General features: G+C 36.5%; 1 protein-coding gene across 1 annotated transcript in view; it reads left to right on the forward strand.

Annotated features, from left to right (window-relative positions):
* Positions 1-20,898, forward strand: part of sema3e (sema domain, immunoglobulin domain (Ig), short basic domain, secreted, (semaphorin) 3E) — a 66,901-nt gene extending 46,003 nt beyond the window's left edge. Inside the window, exons 7-17 of the mRNA XM_088647167.1 lie at positions 2,045-2,187; positions 3,644-3,758; positions 4,367-4,436; positions 4,626-4,770; positions 9,874-10,096; positions 12,726-12,817; positions 13,301-13,342; positions 13,724-13,890; positions 15,501-15,568; positions 16,927-17,066; positions 17,990-20,898. Coding sequence (XP_088503293.1) covers positions 2,045-2,187; positions 3,644-3,758; positions 4,367-4,436; positions 4,626-4,770; positions 9,874-10,096; positions 12,726-12,817; positions 13,301-13,342; positions 13,724-13,890; positions 15,501-15,568; positions 16,927-17,066; positions 17,990-18,445 — 1,661 coding nt within the window. The 3' untranslated portion in view covers positions 18,446-20,898. The remainder of the gene's footprint in view (positions 1-2,044; positions 2,188-3,643; positions 3,759-4,366; positions 4,437-4,625; positions 4,771-9,873; positions 10,097-12,725; positions 12,818-13,300; positions 13,343-13,723; positions 13,891-15,500; positions 15,569-16,926; positions 17,067-17,989) is intronic.
* The last annotated feature ends 4,554 nt before the right edge of the window (positions 20,899-25,452 follow it).

Below are 25,452 nucleotides of genomic sequence, written 5' to 3' on the forward strand. Positions count from 1 at the left end.
CTAGGCGGGTTTCAGGACATCCGAACCTCGATATAGAGCAAGTATCAGAGCAGAAGCAGGAAGTTAATAGGCTACACAACAAGACACATCTGAAAGACATGAATAATCACAGGAAACTAGGAACAGAAGGTGACCTGGTGACCTTGAGCGAAGTAGAGCGCCCTCTAGGTGTACTGGGCGTGACAGTCCCCCTCCCTTTAAGGGGGGCTCCTGACGCCCCAAAAAAAGAGCTGCACAGCACTGGGGAGAGGAAAACCTCATTTAACTGAAAGGAAACCTCTGGGAGTCCACGACTGAGAGCTACCCCCACCTCCTGGGTAAAAAACCTTTATTGAGTAGAGGAAGGGGTGGGCTCAGGAGGAGGGCAACAAAAAAAAAACAGACTGAACAAGCAAAAGGTCACAAACAACGAAAATAAACCCTGACAGAACAGGGGAACAAATAACACATAAGGGCATGGAAGCCAGACCAGGGGGCATGGGAGCCCAGAGCCAGGGAGACCGGGGGGGGGTGGGAGCCCAGAACATAGAAGCAGCAGGGGGCGTGGGAGCCCAGGACAGATACAAAACATGCAATAAATATAAACCCTGACGGAACAGGGGAACAAACAGCACATAAAAGAAACAACCCACAACAGAGAGGGAGGGCAGGGGGCATGGAAGCCCAGACCCAGGAGTAAAGAAAAAAAAAACCAAAAGCCAGGAAACAAAAATAATTTCTAAAAAATGCTCGAGGGGTCTAGAGTAGGCTCAGCATTCTGTCACGAATGTCGGGAAGGATGAACCGTGGAATGGCAGGAGAGCGATATGTGTAGCGGCAAGACGGGGGTTAGCCCGGGCTCAGCTGTTCAGGAAATGCCGTATAGAAACCTATGCCCTCAGGTAGCAGAGGTAGTGCTAGGTGGGTTTCAGGACATCTGAACCTCGATGCTGAGCGAGGAGCAGAGCAGAAGCGGGAAGTAAATAGGCTACACAACAAGACACACCAGAAAAACATAAATAATCACAGGAAACTAGGAACAGGAGAGAAATAGAGCGTCCTCTAGGTGTACTAGGCGTGTCAATCACCATGCCCATGCTGTATTCAGCCATGTTGTAACAATTCAGCGATTTCTAAAACATGATTACAAAGAAATTAATGTAAATAAACCATTTAAGGTTTAATGAATCTCATTACTTTTATACATTTAAGATGTGTTTATATTATTCTTTTTCCAGTGGGGCTAAATTTTTGTTTTTGTGGACAATGTTGGGTTGTGATATGAGAATTGTGGTATGATAGCAATCTGATGTCTACAGTTTTTAGTGTGAGAAAAAAAAAGATGTGTTTCTCAGCAATGGTAATGTATCAACACCTCTTTCTCAGTATACACAATGTACAGTATATAGTAGCTTTGCAGTCTCCAACCTTCATTCACTATATAATCATATTGATTTTCATTTTCATTCTTAGTAATGATCTGAGATCATTAGTGATTTTCTGTTCTAGCAGGAAAATAACTATTTTTGCTTCTGTTTATTATTTTTTTTCATTAGCAGGAAAGCATTCTACACATCTTTTATCCATCCATTGACAACTATTCATACGGTCACCCTAATGACTCTTTGGAACTGTTTAGCTTATTTTCCCTGCAATCATTGCAAATAAAGGGTTATGGGAGTCTGGAACAAGCTACGCTATTGTGTTGCTGAAATTGATGCCCTAGCTTTTAAGAGATGTTTGGATAATATTGGTGTGATGGGCATATAAATTAGCTACTAAACATTAAATGTGCCAGACATGCTGAATTCCTTCTTCTTGTTTATAAACATTTTAATGGTCTTATGTTCTTTAAGGCCCTGTTCATTAAACTAGCTCAAGGGACAGTGCAGAAATATTCATTTTAGAAATATCTATTAGAGTAGAGACTATAAACTTCAGCCTATTGTTGATAGCTGTTGATGGCAGCTGTATTACATCCACTTGTGCTCATTGTTTTATTTTAAAACAGATCTTTGGGATTGTAAGATTAATACGGCCTGTTTTATGTTTTTTGTTTTTTCAGATCCAAAATTTGTTGGCTCTTTTGTAATTCCTGACAACGATGACCATGATGATGATAAAGTTTATTTCTTCTTCACTGAAAAAGCTATTGAAAAAGAAAGCGGTATTAATGCTGTTTACACTCGGGTGGCAAGAGTCTGTGCGGTAATTTTGACATTTTGATTTATTTTTTCAAATAAATTTCAAATAGAATAATGAAAATGTCAGTCCCATTAACAACAAATATTCTTTTTCAGATTTACTGTAGTTGTTGTAGCTTTAATTAATTGCAAACAAAAGTTTAATAAACATTTCTGGCAGCATGAAAACTGTTCCAATATATTGTATCATAAAAGTACTCAGACATTGAAGTCAGAAAGTCACTGTAATGAATAAAGATGCAAAAGTATTTAAAAGATATGCTGAAAGATTTGTTGCTTGATACTGAAGTGCATTGCTGCCACCAAGGGAAAAAAAATATCTCGTAAGTATCTCGTAATTACGAGGTAATGAATTATCTTGTAATTACGAGATAGTAATCATTACTTCAGTGTACAGTATGTACAACCTGTGCACTGAACGCATCTAGAAGCTAGCATGAACTTGGCTGGCACTTGCAGTTTAATGATCGTGTCAATGTCCAGCGCTGCAGAATTTGAATGGATTTACTTTCAACTGGGGTTTAGACATAATGAAATCTTGCAATTTTTAGCAAATATGGAGAGAATCATTATAAGCATGAGGAGTAGTTTTGTGGGATCAAAGCAATGATGACTGAGTTATGAACAGTTATGCAGTATGTGCAATGACTTCCACTGCTTAAAACTATAAGTCTGCACATTGCGATATAGGTATTATATTACAAATGTGCTATCGCTTTATCACATTAAGTATGCAATAATTACTGTCTCATAATTACAAGATAATTCGCTATCTTTATATTATAACTTTGTTGTAATTACAAGAAAAAGGTGAGGTTTTTTTTCCTTGGTGGCAGCAATGCTGTAAGGTAAGATTTAATTCCATGTTGGTTCACATTCAAAGGTGAAGATATAGAAACATTATTGAATAATAAAATATAGAACTATACCAAAGACTGCTATTCCAAACTGTCAAAGCAGTAGATCGTTATATGTGGTAAGTTACAGAAGGAAAGATTGGCATACAGTATATCATTATTAGAAGCTTTAAACAAGGGATTCGATTTCTAGGGTACTATCTGTGTATGCTCTCCCCATGTTGCGTGGATTTCCTCCAGGTGCTCTGGTTTCTTCCAACAGTCCAAAGACACAGTTGTCATACTTGTAGATTGATTGGCTTCTGAGAAAATTGGCCCTGATGTGATCATGTGCATGTTTGTGTCTTTGTTTGCTCCCCATTGGACTGGAAGGCTCTATCCTGCCTTAAGCACGTTGCTTGCTGACACTTGCTTCCCCGCAACCCTGAAGTGGTTAGAAAAAGGATGGGGTGATAAGAAATTGATAAGAATTACATGCTTTACACACGTGCAATGCCAGAAACCAGACCACCTTACTATTGCTGTCATCTTTCAATTTTGATAGTCAAGATTTCAATCTTCTATAGATGTATTTTACACATGATCTTTGTCCTTTCCACTCAGAATGACCTAGGAGGTCAGAGGATGTTGGTGAATAAATGGACTTCCTTCCTAAAATCACGACTGGTCTGTTCTGTGCCTGGGACCAATGGGATTGATACATATTTTGATGAGCTTGGTAAATGCTGTTTTTGAACATAATATGGAGCAAATTCACTTTAAACACCGTTTTCATTTTGCTCTGACAGTCTTTAGTTTTAAAATTAACTCTTTATTTCAACAGAGTAAATTCTCATTCACAATTATATCTTGGAGAGTACCTGTTTACACAGCAGTGAATTTGTTACAGCAATTTACGTTGAAAAAACATGACTCAAAGGCACAGTAGCATTCCATTCAGGTTTTAAACCCATGACTCTCCAGTCTGGATTCCAGAGTCGTAACTACTACACCCCTCTGCTACCTCTGAGTCAGACATCTGCTGTAATTTCCAATGATTTAATGAAACTCCAAGTTCTTAGTAAGTCTAGTTGTCAAAACAAATATTAAGGAAAATGTAATGTGTGAATACTGATATTCTATGGCATAGCTCTGACAAAACATTATGCTTTAGATATATCTGGATTAGACTTAGTCAAGATTCCATGGCAGTCAGCACCCTACTGTGCTGTCACATATCTAGCAAGGAAGAAATAGAAAACACCTGTTTAGCTCATTTGGGTCAATGCACATGAAACATTAATTTAAATGCATACTTTTTAAAGCTTCTTCATATATGTCTTTTAGAGGATGTGTTCCTGCTGAAGAAGAAGGATGAAAAGAATCCTGAGATTTTTGCTTTATTCAGCACAACAAGGTATCAATACTTTTTCTCATGAGTTCATGTACAGTACAAGTACATTATTTTGCTTACCTTTCAACAAATAGAAATCCATTTGCTCATTCATTATTCTGAATTTAATTGTCCTATTTATATGTCACTTGTGCTCAGAATAGATCTCCTTTTAATTATAATAATGTTTTTACATTTCTTTTTTTCCTATAGCAATGTTTTTAAAGGATACGCTGTGTGTGTCTACCACATGAACGATATCCGTGCTGCTTTCAATGGGCCATACGCACACAAAGAACAACCAGAGTATCACTGGACATTCTTTGAAGGGAAAGTTCCTTTTCCAAGGCCTGGATCAGTAAGATTATATACTAACATTTGACTGTGGCTAACTCTTTACTTCTAACTCTTGGTTTATTAGTGTAGATCAAAATTCTAATAATCATCCTGCTTTACATTATTTTAATTATTACTATTTTATTGTGCTTTCCCTGGAACTTGAATTTACTTGAAATTGGCACATCCAATATATGCTAGCCTCATCAACATTGTATTAAATTAGTTTATTTTACTTGGGTTCTTTCTTTTTTTGCTTAAATAGAATTGCAACATTGCATATCGTTCATGTTTCCATGGATCAAGACAAATGCAAATACATAATAATGATAATTAACACTTTACATTTACATGTATATTGTGAGAAGCAGCATCATCTAGTGGTGAGAATCAGATGTGATTGATTCTGTGTTTCTCAGGAAAGGCAACAAACAGATTGAAGAGTGCATTTGAAGAATATGCAGAATCGTATGTGTAGTACATAGTGAAAAGTACTCTGTCTTCTCAAGAAAAACAAAACAACACTTTGCCCAGTTACACAGCATGGAACAGGCAACATGAAACTCACATCATAACAGTTACAATCATTTTTTAAGCCAGTCCAGCAGTCTGTAGCCAAACCCACAGTTCATTGCAACACAAGCATACAGAACCTGCCAGAACCCTCTAGTATAATGTTGATTCACAAGATGTTAATAAAAGTTAAATACACTGAAAGGTTGTGGTTTCCTTTTACTTTTTAACTTTATATGCTATAGTGTAAATCAAAAGCATTTGTGCGATTGCTTACAAAATATAATCTCCCCTTTTCTTGCACTGTAGAACAGAACTGAAGTGTGACTTTTCCAGTAGTTTGAAATATCAACTTCAGTTCATGTGATACACAGAATCAATCTGTTTCTGCAAGTTTAAGTATGTAGTCTGAAATGCTAGAAACATAATCCAAACTGCAATAAACAAGTCTTTATTCATTATGGCACTGGGAACTCACTTAACTGATTAAAAATGAAAAGCGAAGAAAAGGGGAAATGTTATGGCTTTGTCATAGATTGATCTCTCCTACCAGAGGGCTCTTTTCTTCCCCTCGGTTTCTGGTCAGATCTAGTTTCATCTGACTGATTGGAATATGTGGTTTAAAAAGCAGGATTTATCCAGTTTGTCATTTAAGTCAACGCCTTTAAGAACCCTGGAACGTCTTGTAAAATAGGCATTTAAATGATACCATAATAATGTTATATTAAAAACAGACTAAAATGTTTTTTATTTTAATATAATTCTTTTTCAAACAAATTTTAATCTTTTGGCAGTAATTGGAAATTTCAATCATCTCACATGGACATTTTATGCGTTAGTACAGTCATGGTTGACAGCTGACGCACCCTTTTGTCAGGACACAGAGTACTTTTTTTCCTTAAGAAACACAGATTGTGCCCTGTGATGTTATTACTTTATTCTGTACAAATGTATTTCAATTTTCCTACAGTACATCTAGGAATGAAAAATGAAAACTTACAGTACATGGATAACTGGTGGAATACAATACTTTTTTCATAAATATAGAGCTTTTTCCACACAATATTATTTTATAGAAACCTGTTGGAAGACCATTGTTTTAAATGCAGAATCAAATGTATTTATCCTAAGACGGATTCCATTTATCTAATAATAGTACCATAGTACTGTAACATTATATATATACAGTACTGTACCCTCTCTTTTTCACCCCTCATGTTATGCTATCTGTATTTAAGAAAACTAAGACAACAGTGGAATTTTCCCTGCCTGGAAAGAATAAGACGTACACTTATACTATTTTTCTTCCAACTAAATGTATTATTTTTTATTAGCAAAGATAATATGTATGCAAACTCTTTAGGAAAGTGATATAATGGGCATGAAAAAGCTTAAAATCTGAAACCACAAAATAACTTTTTTTAAGTTTTAGATTTTTTCAGTAGGACTAACATTTTATTGAACAGACATTATATAGCCAATTCATTATGCTTATTAATATTTGTAAACAGAATAGTTAATCAACAGGGAGACTTATGTTAAATAACAATACCTTAAATTTATATAGCACATTTCATTACAGTGAATCTCACTGTGATTCACATAAAAAGCTAAAAGAGAAGTCAAGGAACTTAAAGAGCACTAAGAAGGAAAAGGATTGTTAATCAAAAATTTGTAGTACCCGAAACTGATAGGCTTGCTGACAGAGAATTGTTTCAAGATCTCTTGTAAAGGTCTCAGTTAAAATTGCTTATCTGAAGTGATTGGGAGGTTATTTCACAAACAAGGAGCACAGACAGAGAAGGGACAGTTGTAGTTTGGTTCTGGGGACATGCAGCAGATAAAATAAACTTGATCTGAAAGACTGGGGTGAAGTTTGAAAGGTACATGGGACTTTTGTCTTTTAGAGCCTTAAAAAAACCAGGAGCCATACTTTAAAACTCCCATGCACAGGGGAGCAAATGGAGCTTTGCTAGAATAGTAGTGATAAGGTCTGACTTCCTTGCTCTACACAAAAGAGAGCATTACAATAATCCAGGCAAGATGAAATGAAGGTAAAATTCAGACCTTAACTGGGAGATATTTTTCAAATGGAAATATGAAGACCTGCGGAAGTTTTTTATATGATTCCCCCAAAATTGAGAGCATCATCACATTTTACACCCAAATCGCAGACCGCTTAAGATAGGGAGATAACACTTCCATCAATGACAGGACTGCTGTTGTTAGAGATACTAATCTTTTTAGGCATTCCAATCAGCATGGCCTCTGTTTTGGCACTATTAAACATTGGAAAATATTTGCTCATTCATATCCTGATCTCTGCCAGACAACTGGTTACATTTTCCAAGGCAGAGAACAACTCAGGTTTGGTATTAATATATAGCTGTGTGTCATCTGTGCAGCTGTGATAGTGTCCCAACGCTGCGTGATCTAACCTAGATGGAACACATAAAGCATTGTAAATGAGGAACAAGATGGGACACAATATTGACCCCCTAGAGGACACTCTAAATCAGTGGTATCTCTCTTCTTGATTTCCCAGAAAGACAAAAAAAAGTGTTTGTTGGCAAGATAGGAGGAAAACTATTTCAGAGGTATTCCTCTTTAGTCCGACATAGTCCCTCAATCTCTGCAGAAAAAAAAACTGAGGTCCACAATGTCCACTGAAGTCTGACTGGAATGTTTTAAAGAGATGGTAGGATCTTATATGAAACTGTAGTTCTTGCTTTTTCAAGAGCCTTTGAGATTAAGATGAGGTTGAATATACAGTATGCCTGTAACTGGAGAGAAGGTTGGATTTCTTCAAGAGAGGAGTATCAGCAGCTGTCTTTAGCAGAGATTGCTCCAGTCTTGAATGATGTACACTAGCAATAGGATCCAAGGAACATGTAGAGGTTTTATTTTTTCTAAATAAAGGCCAACAGTACAACATTAGAGACCCTTTTAAAACATTCAAAGGATGGGATAGCTGAGGAAGGGGCTGGAAGTGCTACTGTACAGATTGAACTAGTTGATATTATTGATATACTGTATATTGTAAAAGTCACAGGCCAGTAAAGTGTGTGGCTGCTGTTGAAAGAAATAACATCTGTATATCTAATATGCACACTTTGCAGCATGTAGGTGATACTGTCTTATAGAATGGTCTCTGGGCCCTGAATAAATTGTTGTCCGAACTCATTTCACAAATGTTAATAAAGTTGGTGAAGCAGGGAGTCAATGGACCAACTATTATTTTCTCATCTCAAGAGTAAAATGTTGTTAAATAACAAGGTGTGTCACAGAAGGTGTGATGTTATCCGTCTAGAATTGTCATCTCAGATTGATCCTAAAAGGAGAACTGCTAGTTGAGCCAAGGACTTGATCAAGAAGTACAGTAGTTATAGACTCCTGCCCTGACCATTACACTTTAGCTTCCAAGTGGTTGTTATGTTGTACAAAACAGTTAGCGTATTGTTCTGCGTGCCTGCATTTCTTTTGCTGACCATCCTTCAGACTGTTTTTCATGGTATTCTGCACAAAACTATAGAGGACTTGGCTGCACTGCTAGAGAGTCCCATTGATATGTTGCCCATATGATCTCTTTCTGTTTTGCTGATTAAGATCTGTGAGTACTGAGGTCCTGTATGGTCATCTGACTTGAAAATGTTGACTGTTTAGCTGCTTCTATGCAGTTGAATTATTGATACGCATGTGAAAGTGACCGTGAAGCTAGAGCATAAATATATTTTGATTTCAATTAATTGTCATGACTTGTGGTCTCCCACTTTACTGTGACACAATGCACTGGCTTAGTCCAACCTTCAACATACTGATGACACAACCAGCATTTTTCTCTTTATAGGCGTGACATCCTTTCTCTGTTTTTTTCTGATTTCAACACTCACGACAATCAATGAGTTACTGTAAATTACCTCACCATCCATGTGCTATCTACTCTCACTAATGCATTTAGTGCTCATGCAACAAAATCATTTGTAATGAATAATCAGAAACATCTAATCAACATTAAAAATCTGTATACTTTAGTATCTAAAACGTGCATGCAAGAATAGAAATGTTTATTCTGACGTTCAGTATACAGCTCAGTTCTATCTTCATTGACATTCAGCCTTTAAATCTCCAAATTTGTAGCAGCTGTTTTCTGTAAAAACATATTTGTTTGATGTTTTCATATTAAAGGGAAGTATCTCAACTTTGTCAAAGAGCTAAATTTGATATCTCCACTTAAAGAAGTAGAAAAATTAAATACCTTTTAAGATTATGCAACCACTTCAAAGTTCACTTCTTACTTCACTTTATTTAAAATAAATAAATAAATAAATGTTTGTACATTTTCTTTTTGTGTTATTTATTTAAAAATATCTTTCATAGTAGTAATATCCTATATACCTTTTAATTGCTTTAGATATTTGTGTTTTGATATGTTCTTTCTCCACTCCTGTAAGGGTGCTTAGTTGACTGAAAGAACTTGAGTCTGTTAAAATAGTTTCTTTTTTTTAAATGATTGTTGTTATTATTATTATTTCTCTATGCCATTTGATACAAACATTAAATTATTTGGCCTATTTCTAAAAGTCTCTTATTTTTTATTTTTCTTTTCTCCTAGTGTGCCAGTAAGATGAATGGGGGTATGTTCTCTAGCTCCAAAGATTATCCAGACGATGTGCTGCGCTTTGTGCGTGCTCACCCTATAATGTACCAGTCTATCCATCCTGTACACAAAAGACCAATTCTCCTTAAGACAGATGGGGAGCAAAACTTTAAACAAATAGCTGTGGACAGAGTTGAAGCAGAAGATGGACACTATAATGTTATTTTTATAGGAACAGGTAAGCAGAAGACATAATAATCAGTTTATAAGTTTAAAATAATCAAACAGGATGTTGTCTTATCAGAATAAAACTAGATAGCATTAAAAGAAAATAGAGTAAAAGAACTTTGCAAAATTCAAAGCCTGGAATTAATATTCAATTTTACATTTGCAAATGATGTAGCCTAGCAAGAATAAATCCTAAACAACAAACAGACATAATTTATATCATGATTTTTTTGTTGAATCGCTAATAAAAAGCAGGTTTGCTTTAGCCTATGACTGCACAGTTATTGTGATCAAAACAAAAGGAAAATGAAATATTTATGTAATTTGAACATCCAATCATCTTTAATAAGAACTGCTGGAGTTCTCAAGTGGCTCAACCAATAAAGATGTTTGGTCTGAGTTCAGAGTTAGTGCATTGAGCCCTTTAGTCCAGTTCGACCTTGCACAGCTAGCTTACTGTGTTTTGGATTCCCTTAGCGATGATGCACAACTGGCTCAGCACAGTCTAGGGTGTGTGGATTTTAATTGGTGTGGCAAATCCTCTTTAAGCAGTAATGTGATTTTGGAGGACCTTTCAACATTAACCCCTTTCACTATGTGGAAAATATGAAGCTGGGGCTGAGACCGGACCAACTCTGGTGTTAACAAGCTTGCAACTCTACTACAGTCCAAGACCTACTGGCCTTTATCTTTCTCCCCCAGCCTTACCCTACAGTACCTTTTTTAATATGAGCTGACAGGCACTGATCTTAATCCATCCTCAATTAATAGGATGACTCTGAAGCTAATTTAGTTGCTATGTCTGTCCACAAGACTTTACCTTTTAACCCACCACACTTGTCTCACCATAAGACTTTACCAGTCTATCATTATCACAAGTTTAGACTTTTAACTTACAGTAATTATCTCACCACAAAACTTTATAGAAGAACCTGATGACAATAAGCTAGATTCATTTAATCTAATAAAATGATAAAATAAAATGCACTTTTCTATCTCTGGATCGTAGCTGTCTGCTAGTTGCTCAAACTAGCAGATACTCCCTGATCCAGCTGCTCTGCTGCAGTTGGCCAAGAGTTTTTTTTTAGTTCTCAGAATAATAATGACATCTGGGATTTGATGTGAGCTAGCAATGACAGCTTTGACAGGTTTGAGAAATTCACTGCTTCTCCAGTTGGTGCAAATTATCCTTAAGAGCAATGTACATCTCACAGGGTGTTAGTTTATGAATGATTCTGGCTTATGAGTGTCAAAGACTCACAAGAACAGGGGTTTTAGTGCTGAGCAAAGTGTGTAAATAACTGACCGGTCCAAAATTGGGAGGATATAAAATGTAAAATAAAATGACAATTCTAAGTTAAACAATATATTTTTAAAAATAAATGTTTGATAACTTCTTGTAGTTGTAATAGCATGTTTTAAATCAGTACAAATGTGTTCTCTATCCAATGCTTGATAAATATATCAGTGTTTTTAAAAAGTATACAGTATAAGTAATGTTGCTTTGTGAGGGAATTGTATTTTGTGGCTTTGATAGGCCGTACAGTATATTTTGTCCATTTATAAACCACTATAATTTTCTTTGCTAGTTGCATAAACAAATGATGGGTGGCAAGATGGCAAAGTTGTTAACATTGTAGCACGATGGTCCTGGGTTCAATTCCAGAATTCTGCTTGGAATATGTACACTATATTCTCCATGTGTTTGTGTAGGTTTCCTTCCTGGTGCTCTGGTTTCCTCACACATTTAAAAGACATACTTTTAGGTTAATTGGTTTCTGTAAAAAGTGGCCCCAATGTGAGTGTGTATATGCCCTATGATGCACTGATGTCTCATCCAGAGATGGATGACAAATGGCAAATAGTTACGGTATGAAAGAAGTGCCCCAACTACAGCTTAACCCTTGACTTTTTCACAATTCTTGTTAGCACACTAATGTCTGATACTTAGAGAGTTTGTGCTTTAATTTGCATGCTGATTGAATTTATTTTAATCTGCTAGTCTCTTTCCTAGTTTTTGATCATCAGTGTTATTTACAGTACATGTAAGAATCCCATTACGGACTCAACATAAGTAAAGTAATGCAGAAATACATTTTAGATTACACTCAATTGTATTACACTGACTAGGCAAATGATTAGGACCACCAGTTCCAACAAATGCATTCTCTCGGTAATACCCAAAGTAAGGTCGAGAAGCAAAAGGCTGGCTTCAATCAAGTTTCCTGACTGGAACAATTTTCAGATCTGTCTGTTTTTCCTTTTCTCTCATCACAACCTGAACTGAAGGTAACCCTAATGGAAGAATGTGACACTACGAGGTTTTTCAAAACTTGTGGAAAATATGTCATGTCTTGTTCAAACTGCTCTTGCTACCCACAGACCCCCATGCACCTCCCCCACTTGTTAGTTGGTGCATGTTCCTAATATTCAGGCCAGCGAGTTTAGGTATAGAACACTGTATATAATTAGACAGCATATGGAATATCTAGTAATTACTTACTGTACTAGCAATTATCTAGTACTTTGTTTTTTTTGTGATGTCAAGTACAGTATGTTTCTCTTTAATGAATGTCGATGAAATCATATTTATTATGTTTTAATTACTACATAGGTTACTGTACTCTATTCTTTTCCAGATAAAGGAATTGTCTTAAAATTGATAACAATATATAACAAGGAAAGAGACAGCATGGAAGAAGTTCTTCTTGAAGAGCTAAGTGTTTTCAAGGTATGTTTGTTCTAAAGCATTTACAGGAAGGCTAAATATGTTCCTCTTGTGAGCCAGCATTTATTAGTAGTTGTGATTATGATGCATTTCTGTTTGAATATTTTACCTTCATTAAATATAATATTGTTGTTTTCTTTTGAGAGCAGCTGACACTATACAGTGTCATTGATATGAAAGAATAAAAATCTTTCAAAGGAAAAATAAATGTTTTCTCAAAAAGTTAATGCTTTATTTTGCCAAATGGCATGTCATGTCATGTCATGTCATGTCATTTGCCAAACTGCTTTATACCATACGGTGTCGCGGGAAGCCAGTTCCTACCCGGCAACCAACAAGCTCAATGCAGGGTACACCCCAGATGGGGCGCCAGTCCATGGCAGTTTTGCCAAATGATAAAATGGAATATAACTCATAAGAAATGTTATTTTAGGAATAAGCCAACCTTATACATGCAAAAACTATAATTATTGATGTTCTTTTCAGGTTCCAGTATCAATCACAGAAATGGAGATCTCTGCCAAAAGGGTACGGGCACTGGCATTTCTCCTAATATCCTGGGAGATATTTCTATACTGCATGGAAACAAGCTACATAAGATGTTTACAATGACATTTAAACAACAGAAAATATCCAAGTAAAGGAAATTACTGAAATTGTTACAGTATTTATCTTATTCATGACCTAAAATGTAGTGGTTGTGGAGGAGAGACCCCATTACCTGTAAAGCACTTTGAGTGGAGTGTCCAGAAAAGCACTATATAAGTGTAAGCAATTATTATCATTAATAATAGTACAGTACTTGTAGTAAACTAAACTTTTTACAGTCTTTGAAGTACTTGGACTACAAATGTTGCTGTACATATGTTATAAATGAATGTACTTCTGTTCCATTGATGATACTTACAGCAACAGCTTTACATTGGCTCTGAGTCTGGAATAGCTCAAGTGAAGGTTCATCAGTGTGACCTGTATGGATCTGCATGTGCTGACTGCTGCCTAGCCAGAGACCCTTACTGTGCCTGGGATGGTATGTCCTGTTCCAGGTATTATCCAGCTGGGCAGTTCACTAAAAGGTAAGATTATTTCGACAGTTTATTTCTGATAAAGAAAGACTTAATTCAATCTTTGCTTCTTCATCAATGTACAGTGGTGAAATAGTAAGTACTGTATAAGGTTTAAATATTTAGACATATTTGACTTTCACCCAGTCCTCATCAAGACCTAACAGTAGATAATACCAACCTCGTTTGACAAATAACACAATAATTCTACATTGTCATTATATTATTTTTAAAATCCTGGCAGCGCTCAATATCTTTGTGTAAAAAAGTAAATGCACCCTTAGTTCTACCATGTATGTAAAATTAGGTGTACCACAGCATGTGGAAATAACCAGGAAGTGAATCATAAACTTTGTCTCCGTAAGGTTTGCTCAGATCAGAAGTAATCTGTGACAGTTTTAGACAAAGAATTGTTGCTGCTTATAGTTTGGGGAGGGTAAGAAAGCCATTTCCAAACAATATAAAGTCCATCATTCCACAGTCAAAAGATCATCTGCAAATGATAAAGTTTCAAGACCATTCACAATCTAACCAGGAGTGGCCATCCTACCAAATTCACCCAATGATCTGACTGTATGATATTCCTTGTGGTCTCTAAAAACCCCAAGGAATCCAGGGATTCTAGTCTCTCACTATGGTAAATGTCAAAGATCATGAGTCCACTGTCAGGAAAATCTTGAATAAGAAAAGCTGTCATGGAAGCATTGCCAGAAGGAACCCCCTTCTCTCCAAGATGAACACTACTAGATGGCTTACGTTGGCAAAACAGCACTTGAATGAATAACAAGACTTCGGGAACAATGTGCTCCTGAAAGATGAGTTAAAGAGTTATGAGACATGACCATAATATAATGTCTGGTGAAAAAAAGTGGTGGTAACATGATGGTTTGAGCCTGTTTTGTTGCCTTAGGACCTAGTTGACTTAATAATTGAGTCTACCATGAATTCCACACTATACCAGAAGATTCTAGAAGAAATGTGAGGCTATCTGTCTGATAGCAGAACCTGATCATTAAGTTGATAATGCAACAAGACGATAATCCAAAGCAAATCTATGACAGAACGGTTCATAAATGAGAAATTTGAGATTTTGAAATGGCCAGTCCAGACCTAAACACATTGAGAGATTGTGCATTTTCTCCTTCACACAAATATAGTGAATACTGGCTGATTTGTTTTTAAATGAGTAATAACAAAGCATAATTTTTGTGTGTTGTTTGTCAAGTGAGGTTAGTTTTATCAATAGTAAGATTTGGTGAGCACTGGTGAAGGTCAAGTGCAGGATGTCTAAATATGTTAAACAATTTTGTTTATATAGTTTAAACTATATGATAAATCTTAAGGATAACAACTTTTTTTTCACCACACTGTTCAATTACTCCACTACCAAATACTAATTTTAAGCTATTGAAATGGATTTATTCTTTCTTGCCATGGTTTAATGAGTTCTACTGTACAGTATATTGAGATATTGACCTCTATTGGTTTATTTTTATGTACAACATTTTAATGTTATAAAAATGTTTAAAACATCATCATTAATATATTACATCATCTGGTATATATATTTTTAATATATCTATATTATATCAGCATTGTTTATCAACTAACATTTGTTACAGGCGTTTCCGTAGACAAGATGTCCGTCATGGAAATGCTGTTCAACAGTGCAGTGGACAACAGAGGAATGGTGGGTACTCTTAAAACTGAAGAAAGGTCAATTATAAAGTATGCAGACAAAATAATTACTTTTATATTTTTCCCATTTTAAGTCACAAATTCTTATTTGTGATGCAACAGATTTTCTTTTGTGTGAAGCTATGATCCAGAAATAAATGCAATTGAAACTATCAAGGTCTTCAGATCCAGTGGGATTTTTATTTGTGTCCCAAAGGTTTGGCTAGACTGAGTTGCTCATGGTTTCCTAGGGTCTCCGGCCCTGTCAAGCCCATTTTCACGCAACAGTCACCCCTGTGGGTCCTCAACAGTGTTAGTGAGAGAAAAGTGACACCTCCAACCAGTGTCAACATAAGAACGTTCTCTGAGAGAGTCCTCTAGTCTCTTGCACCAAAAGATCAACTCTTCCAAACAAAGCAAATACTGTAAGTCACTGCCAGCTGCACGTTACTGTCAGTTTCAAATTATATAGTAAATAGGTACTGGAAAGGAACTAAGAAAAAGGAATAATCTATCCTTCAACTTCCACCCAAGATAACATACTAAAGCACATACCAATGAGGTACAGTACATGTTTTGCAGTACAACAATATTATGAATGGTTCCCAGAGAAACAATGAGCTCATTTTCCATGACAGAAAATGTCAAAAGTCTGCCTTCCATAACCACGCCTTTAATATAGCAAACATCCTTCTCCATGGAGAGGGTACTTGAAAACAACAAATCTGCTATTTACCATCAATTTCCATCCTGCTATCAAAAACTTTGCACAACCCCCATATTCTATGAAATGATATGAGCTATGGATACATGAACAAATTGGTAGAAACATGAGAAAGTCAATGGTAAATTTCAGCCCATGTCATACAGAAATTCTGCAATGCTGCATAGTTCAATGTTCAACAATTTCTTGCACAGTTTTTGTGAAGTACAAATTTTAGTTTTTATTCCTTTAACGAAAAGACAAAAATTAAAGACTCATCGAAATTATTACAGTCTTGCATTTTATAGACTGTACAGTACATTCAAAATTGATGTACAGTATCAACATGAACATTAACAGGAAAATTATATGAAGAAGTGTCTCTTGATACAGTACAGTATCTGTATTAACAAACAAATTGGAGAGACAGAAATGGGAAACCCTAGACAAAATGTCTGAAATCAGAGAGCACTAATGCCTCCATGCTGAGACATACACTGAAGAGAGAAAAACAAATAAAAAACAGTTACCTCTATCAGTGGAGTACAACATTTATTTGAAAATGCATAAAAGGTGATTATTTATTTAATTTTTCCTTTATTTTAAAAACATGTCAACCTAATTTGTAATTTCACAGTGTGCATCGTGTTTATTATTTTTGTTTTCAGGAGATGAGTTGGAGAAGTCTGAGGTGAAACTGGTTTATGGAGTTGAACATAACAGTACGCTGCTTGAATGTACTCCAAGATCTCTTCAGGCCAAAGTCCTATGGTTTATACAAAGGGGGTCTGACATAAGGAAGGAAGAAGTAAGATTAGTTTTTACATATTAAAAAAACAGGAAATCAAATTCTAAAAGCAGTTTGATTTTACCACCGAATACAAGATGAGTACTGAATACTCGTGGTGTGACTGTTAATACTGTTCTACTACAGTATATTCATGTAGGTTTTTTCCATTGCTCAGTTTTCTTTACACCTTCTAGAGATATACAGATTAGGTTAATTGGTGTCTCTAACTTATCCTTATGTGTGGGCCTGTTTGTGATGGATTAGTGCCCTGTCCTGTCTTGCACCCTATGCTTTGGTTACAGACTCCAGGTTGCCACAACCCTACCAGGAATTAGTAATGAGGTTCCTAAAGAGATTCAAAAATAGGATATGTTACAATGTTTGTATTACAAGAAAATATTTTGTTCTCTTACTCAATGGAAGAAAAACACTTCTTATTATATTTGATGTTGTAAGCTCCTGTTATACAGCATGTTAAAAATAATGTAGAGTTATAAACACAATGTGTGCTGCATAAAGATAACAAAAGAACAGTTAAGTCTGAAATTCCAGGTGAGAAAATTTTGAGACAAAAGCTGTGTTAAGGCAGTTAACAGGAAATTAATAATATGAATATGAACATTTTTTTACGTTCAATTTCTTTGAATATATTTTAAAATTATATATATATATTATATATATGTGTTCTCTTTCTTTCTTTTTTCAGCATGGAATAAACCTATTGCTTGTTCCTAAATATATATTTTATTATATGTACATTTAACATATAATATACTTTTGATAAGTATTGCTAACAAAGAATATATATAAGTACAGTATCAATCAAAAACGGAAAAGACAGATTTTCCAAATCCCCCCCCCACCCCCCAAGAAAAAAATAGAGTAACTGTAATTAAGTCTTGTAGTGAACTGTTTTTTTTTTGTTTGTTTTATCATCTTAGGTTAAAACAGATGACAGAATCATAAAAACAGAACATGGTCTCTTGGTTCTTGAATTGCATAAAACGGACGCAGGAACCTATCTTTGTCAGACTGTGGAGCATGGTTTTGTACAAACTGTAACAAGAATTACCTTGGAGATCCTTGAAGAGGATCGTATTGAGGATCTGTTCCACAGAGAGGAGGAAGACGAGAGTCATCTAAAAGCCCCGTGTCCAGTACCACCGCTCATTGCTCCAGGCTCCACCAAACTCTGGTACAAAGAATTCCTCCAGCTGATTGGATACAGCAATTTTCATAAAGTGGAGGAATACTGCGAGAAGGTTTGGTGCACTGACAAAAAGCACAAAAAACTTAAGGCACTGCAGTCTAAATGGAAATATACTCATCCACAAGACAGGCGACCAAAAGCAAGAGCAGAACACCGTCGAACGCCTAGACATGCATTGGATACATGAAAAAATGTAATTAGACTGAAGGGATTTGCCTTGAGGACAATATTTTTGAGTTACTATGGACAGAAAAATACCTTTTATTCAATGGACATTTTATATTTATGTATTCAATAAGAAGGTAGCTGAGTGTGCACACTACATCAAAGTTAAAAAGTTGTACATGATCTAAAAATATCCTGTAAATTCTTATCTAATAGAAGACTAGGTACTGTACTTTGGGAGCTTTAGTACTTATATTGCTTAGACTGGAAGCATTGTTCTGTGTTAATGTTAATAACTATATCATGTCATAAATTATTTAAATAGAAAAACTTGATAAACCCATAGAGGTGAATGAAGCAGAAACTTAACATTCACAAAAGTAGCTCAGCAACACTCAACACTCAAATGTATATCAGAAGTAAAATTCTTTATTTAATGTGCTCCTGAAATTTTACTAGTATCCTAATGAAGGTAATAGCCAAAATGAGGCAGTAAAGAGATTACATACTTTTGCTTTTGATATGCTGTCGAGTGTCACAGAGTTTCTTTGATAAATATTTAATTAAACATCTTCTTAGCTCATTATGGTTAAAATGGCATGTCTTCACATTGCTTTGTACCCATTGAAATGCAAGGAAACTGTATTGATATGATGAACCCCATTTCAGTACAATCCTACATATAAGAGACTGGATAATTAAATATATAAATTCAGATATGCTGGTTTACTTATAGTTTTTGTATGTGTTGAAACTAATTTATTTACTTAAAGCATTCTTCTAAAAGGAAAAATTCTAAATGGAAAAAGAAGTATTGAAATGTAAACTCAATAACATTTTTAAATTCTGGCATTAGTCATAGTTTGACTCATAGGTAATACATTTTATATGTCCAGGTGAATGTATAAATGTAAAATGCTCTTGATTTAGAGACATACTTGGTACCTTCCCCATAACTAAACATATTTTTAAAAAGTTGTTGACTTTTGTTGACTTTGAACAAACAAAAGTGAACACTATCTTCAAAGTGCAGGTTTGCAGATGTCGCATTAATACCTATCAAATATGTATATATTATTTGTAGAAAAGCTGGTGTGAATAAACATTAATGAGGGTTTTATTGTTTTGACAAATGTGGATGTCATATTTTTCTGCTTTTCTTCAACGTATTAATTATGACATTCATCCAGACAAAACAAGAAGAACATAAGAATGAGCATAAGACTGTTCACGAATGAGAAGAGACCTCTCAGATTCTCAAGCTCATTTGGTTGCAAGAAGGTGTTTAATTTGGTCAAATAAATGTACCTCAGCAGAATAAATAATGTTGAAGCCCACACTTTGATGTACTTCAACAGATGGAGAATATTCTAGGCTACTAGCACTAGGACCAAATAAATTATCAATCTATTAGTGATACCAAACAAATCAGGTGATCCAAATGGCTTCCAGTTGCTATAAAGAAGCTGAAGTACGTAGCTGCATCCCCATGCGTAGGCTGCAAAGGGACACGTAAAGGTTTATTCGATGCTGAAAGAAAAAGAAAGGAGACACAACATTTTGGCTGTGGAAATCTATCACACCTGAAGAAGCCAAAACATTGTGTCTTTTTCCTTTTCCTTTCAGCATGGAATAAACCATTATCTGGAATATCCTGTGGGACTGTGGGTCTTGAATTTCTAATATCAGTTCTAGGCACTAACTTTACCTCACCCATTTTTGTTAAAAGTAAACTTGTAGGAAAACAAAAGGTCATTTGCCCATCTGTATTCGTACTGTGTGATAGTAAGCCTTGAATTCATGAGTTACCGATTGGGGAAAATGTAAAAAGGTACAGTCATATGCTTTCAGAGAAAGAGTGGTACACTTCATTATCCATTCTCATTTTGTATCATCATTCTAACATTTTAATGCATTCTGTAACACACAGTGATGTATCTGCCACACCAGTCTCTACTGTATGTATAAGATAACGTACTGTATTGGTGCCATGACTGTAAGACTAGTACTTATCTTACTGTATGTAAGCCTGCTGTATTTTGAATAATTGCTGGAACAAAAAATGTTAACATGATTTCCATGATATTGGGGATTCTAATACCTGCAACAACCTTAAAATGTGATTTAAGCCAGTGCTTTGCAGTCTATGTATGTACAGTATAACAAATTTCTGATAAAAAATAAATTTTATCTTTCATGGATTTAGTATTCTACGCAGGAGCTGTGAGTAATCTAAAAATAAGCTTGAGTTTCAGAGCATGGTCAGGTTGCTGGACTTATACTGTAAGTGGGGGGAAATTGGTTTAAAGCACTGTTTTAGAATCTTAGTACGTTAAGTAATATACTTAGATTGCTTGAGCAAAATGCCCTCCTGTATAAAAGGGTATTATCCATTGTCATTGTAAATAAAAATGTTCACAATTGACTTATTTGGTTAAATAAAGGAATATTATAAAATAAGAACCTTAAAGTTCATTTGACATTGCGGTGTCTTTTTAAAGCATGTGCCATTGTGAGATGCATCAAGATCTTTGTCAGCAAAAAAATTTTGAGCATTTTGGGGCATTTTTAAAGATCTGAGGAGCTTCTTGGCAGCCATTTTTGTGGTGTAAATTGTTATGGATGTGGTTCACAAAACTGGAGGCACAGTGCTATAGCCCCATCCAGTGGGATTAAAAGGAAAGGACACATAGAGGCATGTATACTGTATAAGCACAGTATATATAGGAACTGTGAGGAGCAGAAAATAATATAGTAATTAAAATAGAAATTTGCTCAGTCTGTTTCTTCATACAAATGATATGAAGCCACAAATACAGTACATCTTTGCATTGATTAAAATATTAATTCAGTAAAACATAAAAGAACAGATATTTTAATGTACTTATTTTGGACATTTACAGCTAAGAACAGGTTCATTGTTTGGCAAATTGTTTGGGTTTACATAGTAAACATTAAATTTTATCCTCTGCAAATTAAATTGAACCAAATACATTAGTTTCGTTTGAAAAGCATTATAAAAGGAGATATACAGTTTAAGAAACAAACTCAAGGCCAAAATCCAGAAAGATACTATTGGCAAAATTAAAAACTGTTTAATTGTTTTTCTTAGAAAACAACATACTGTATATTACAAACATAGAATGCATATATTTTAAAAATCAGTTCATTAGTCATAATAATAAAATAAAGGATTTTTTTACAAATGTACTTCTTTAATGCCACGGTTTCTAAGCTTGTTGTTACATGTTCCAAGCTCAGCAGAATACTTTCTAAATAAAGTAAATTAAAGCTAAAAATTGTATGAGCATGTTTTGTAGCTTTTCAGTTACCATTTTAGTTATAGATTCCTTATACCGCTCCTCACACTTTAAAGTCAAGATTAAAACACTTGTAGTGGTTTGATGGGTTTACTGAGACAATTATTAATTGGAGCAGTAATCACAAGGTTGTTCGTTGGGGCTTTTAGAAAATCAATCGTCAGAACAACTAACAACGCACACACACGGGTTCAATACACGAGATACATTTATTAATATAAATTGTGCACCAAACATATACTAGTCTGCCTGGATACGAGCGGCAGACCTTACTGTGAGGGTTATCAATATACAAGTTATATAATCTCGAAGAGATGCAAACACAAAGAGATACACAACAGAGAATATATGTCAATATATATCGTTCGGTTACCAAATCGCTAATCAGTGTTATTACCCACTGTTACTCTAAACTCGGAAGTAAATACATTACTCATGAATTAAATTGATAACAACTTGTGTTGAGGTACAATTGAATTCTTGAGACGCAATGTAGAACATGGGGTTTACTTATCCACTGTGTATGGATTTGGAATTTCCTGGCACGAACACCAAACCAGCTGACAGGCTCTGTTGCAGCCTCTGTTCCAGCGGTTGTCCAATGGGCGTTGTCCCGGCGTCCTCTGGCTACCGGCCAACCAGTCGAGGTGCAGCTCGGAGTAGGACGGGCGGAGGAATCTGACTGCGGCGCGCAGGGCAGTCGTTGCTCTGAGGGGATCTACCAGCAGTCCGGCTGGCTAGTAGAAAGTCTCTATGCACAGAGTGTGACCGCGAGTCCTCACAAGTCACTCTTTTGCCTGGGAAGAACCTGGTTCGTTCCCGGTCCAGCGCTGCTTCTGAATAAGCTATTCAGGTTGTCGACGAGGGTCCAACTGTAGGCTGCCGTTGATCAAGTGGAGCATTCACGTTGGTAGAATTCTGAGTACGTACGGGATCCTCGGCCATGCGCTTAGAACAAAGTCCAAGTCCCTTTGCAGACAACAGCAGTTGTCACGTGATTGTCTCTGAGGATGCGCGAAAATGGCCAAGGAGAGCCCCGATCTGAGCTTGCGCTCCCTTTTTGACCCAGACACAGATGTGTGCTGATTGGTTGAGAGTTTGGCGGGCATTGGAGACCCACGTGGTATTACCACGCCCTGCCAGTCCCTGATTGGTTGGTCAAGGTGAGATATAAGTCACTTACTCTTGACACTTAGGAATGCAGTCTAGATGTCCATTCGGCACTCCCTAGACTGATAGGCGCCAATGGATGACCATTGATCATGATAGCCAGGCTTAGCTAAGTGCATCCCCGTCTGGGAGCTTGTTCCTTATCAAAAGAAAACATCTTAAATCAGCCTGCGTGAATACTTTCTCTGTGGCTGCACCACAGAGATGGAGGGTGAGATGGGGCCTCCTTTAGGAAAGCATACCAACGCTTAATTCTGTCTTATTAACAAGCATTGCCGCTACACACTTCTGATTTGCATTAAAATCTTGAATAGACTACTGATGACTGTGGGCTAAATCAAAGACCTTTTGCTTTTCAATACAAATTGCAGTGATTATAAATGAGCATGTATCTTGTTACCTAAAATCTACTGAGACTTAATGGCAAATTAGTCCAGTGGGGGACCCAGCTATGTCATTCCAAGAGTCCTGCCCCTTCTTCTGAAGCTGTGACAGTAGAGACTGCTCTGTGTTATTTTTATTGTAATGTCATATGATTATGGATGCATTCTCACCCTAAACAGTTTCCAACAAAAGATAGTATTCTCTGGGAGATCTCTGTTCTCTTGCTTCATGGCTGTGGGATGATATTCCACCTCATATGAGATTTTGCAAGTCTGTCAGGTCTTAAAACATATTTTCATTCAGTTGCATTTAATTCTGTCTCATGTCAGTTTTAACTTATTTTCTTCACTAACATATGCTTTTTCACTGCAGCTATATTACTGTAAAGCACCATGAAATTTCAATTAAAAGTGTTACATAAAACAAAGATTAGCATTATTACTTATCCTTTTCTAAGCAAATCAGCCAGTCTTCATTGATTGGTACTAAATTGAATGTTACATATGACAAACTTTTCAGCAAAAAATGTCCTATTAATTCTGAAGAATAACAGATACTGTTCATAAACAGTATCATACTGTACTTTTAAGTAATTATGTCAGGATGAGTAGCCCTAAGCTTATCCTAGGCATAAATATGCAATCAGATGTCTTCTTAATAGGTTCATTGCCATTTATTTTCCTATAGAAAATACAAAAATGAAAAAGTTGAAGTTGAAGACCCAGAAAGCTGGCTGTAGATGTATAATCTTTCATTCTGCATTTTTTCCTGGCCCCAGTTACAAATTCTTTGCCTATTACTGTATATCGTTTTAATTAGCAATGAAGACTAAGCATTAACAGGTATACTGTATTACATACCTACTGTAAAGCACACAGAATTTACCCAACATGACAAATACACATTCCAAGCAGTACAAAAAATTAGGTTTTGAATTGGGGACCCCAGCACTCATTAAATGTTGACCATATTAAATAACATCTGTGCCATGTACAGCACATCAGATGTTGAAAACTATGACAACCAGCATAGACTGATTAGTATCATATCTCCAGAGAACAATACAAAGGAAAAAATATCTCTTGTTCTGTTTGTTACGATCCCTGCCTCACGGCAACGGAGGAGGCAGAAGTAGGCGTAGCCCCTATCCATCAGTTCACCTATCAGTTTTCCTATTCACCACCACACCCCCATCTCATCCTGCTTAAACACCTGTCTTTCCCTACCTCTTTGCTCAGTATTGGTTTTTCCTTTCGAGCTTCCTGGTTGGGCTACTCCTACTTCTACCCTGTGTTCGTCTTGGCTTTCGGTTTTCGGTTTTTCCCTTTGGACTTCGGCTTTTCGGATCTCGGCTTGGCTTGGTTACTTACGCTCTATTTCGGATCACTGGCTACCCCTGGATTATCGGATTGCTCTACTGACTACCACTTCGGATCACGCTTCGGCTTCGGTACTCGTTCCCTTTCGGATATCTGGCTTCCCCTGGACTCTCGGCTCGTTCCTTCGATTACGGCTTGCTTTTGGATTACGGCTTGCCTTTGTTCGCTCCTGCAAGTGGGTTCACTCACTGGTTTCGGTCCCTCTTACCGAATCCTTAACAGAATACTGAGCCCCTTAACACGGACCCAGCGGAGCAAGAGGAGATTCGCTCGGCTTTGGATCAGCACGGGCAAGCCTTACTCCAGCTACAGGCTTCCGTCCAACAGATCTCTGCGCACCTGTCTGCAATGCCGCCCATCGGCAATCGAGGAAGCAACGCTGGAGCTGCCGCTTCGGCTCCGCCCCCGCCAGCTCCTACACCTGCCCCTTGACCTCTTCCACTAACTCCACCTGACAGGTTTAACGGCAACCCTACGAAATGTCGGGGCTTCTTAGCACAGTGTGCGCTGGTTTTCAGGCTCCATCCGGAAACTTTTTTTTCTCCTCAGGACAAGATCGCCTTCATAGTTTCACTGCTAACTGGCCACGCTTTGGAATGGGCTACTGCTCTGCTTGATCGCGGGGCTCCTGAAATTCAGGATTATGATCTTTTTTTAGGAAAATTTAAGGGGGTTTTTTGTCGTCCCGTAGTTGGCCAAGACTCTGCCTTCCGCCTCTCCTCCATCCACCAAGGCCGCCGGTCTGTACATGATTATGCTATAGATTTTCGAGTAGC

The sequence above is a fragment of the Lepisosteus platostomus genome, chromosome 9 (genome assembly GCF_059453375.1).
Source record: "Lepisosteus platostomus isolate fLepPlt1 chromosome 9, fLepPlt1.hap1, whole genome shotgun sequence".
In the NCBI taxonomy this organism is placed as follows: domain Eukaryota; kingdom Metazoa; phylum Chordata; class Actinopteri; order Semionotiformes; family Lepisosteidae; genus Lepisosteus; species Lepisosteus platostomus.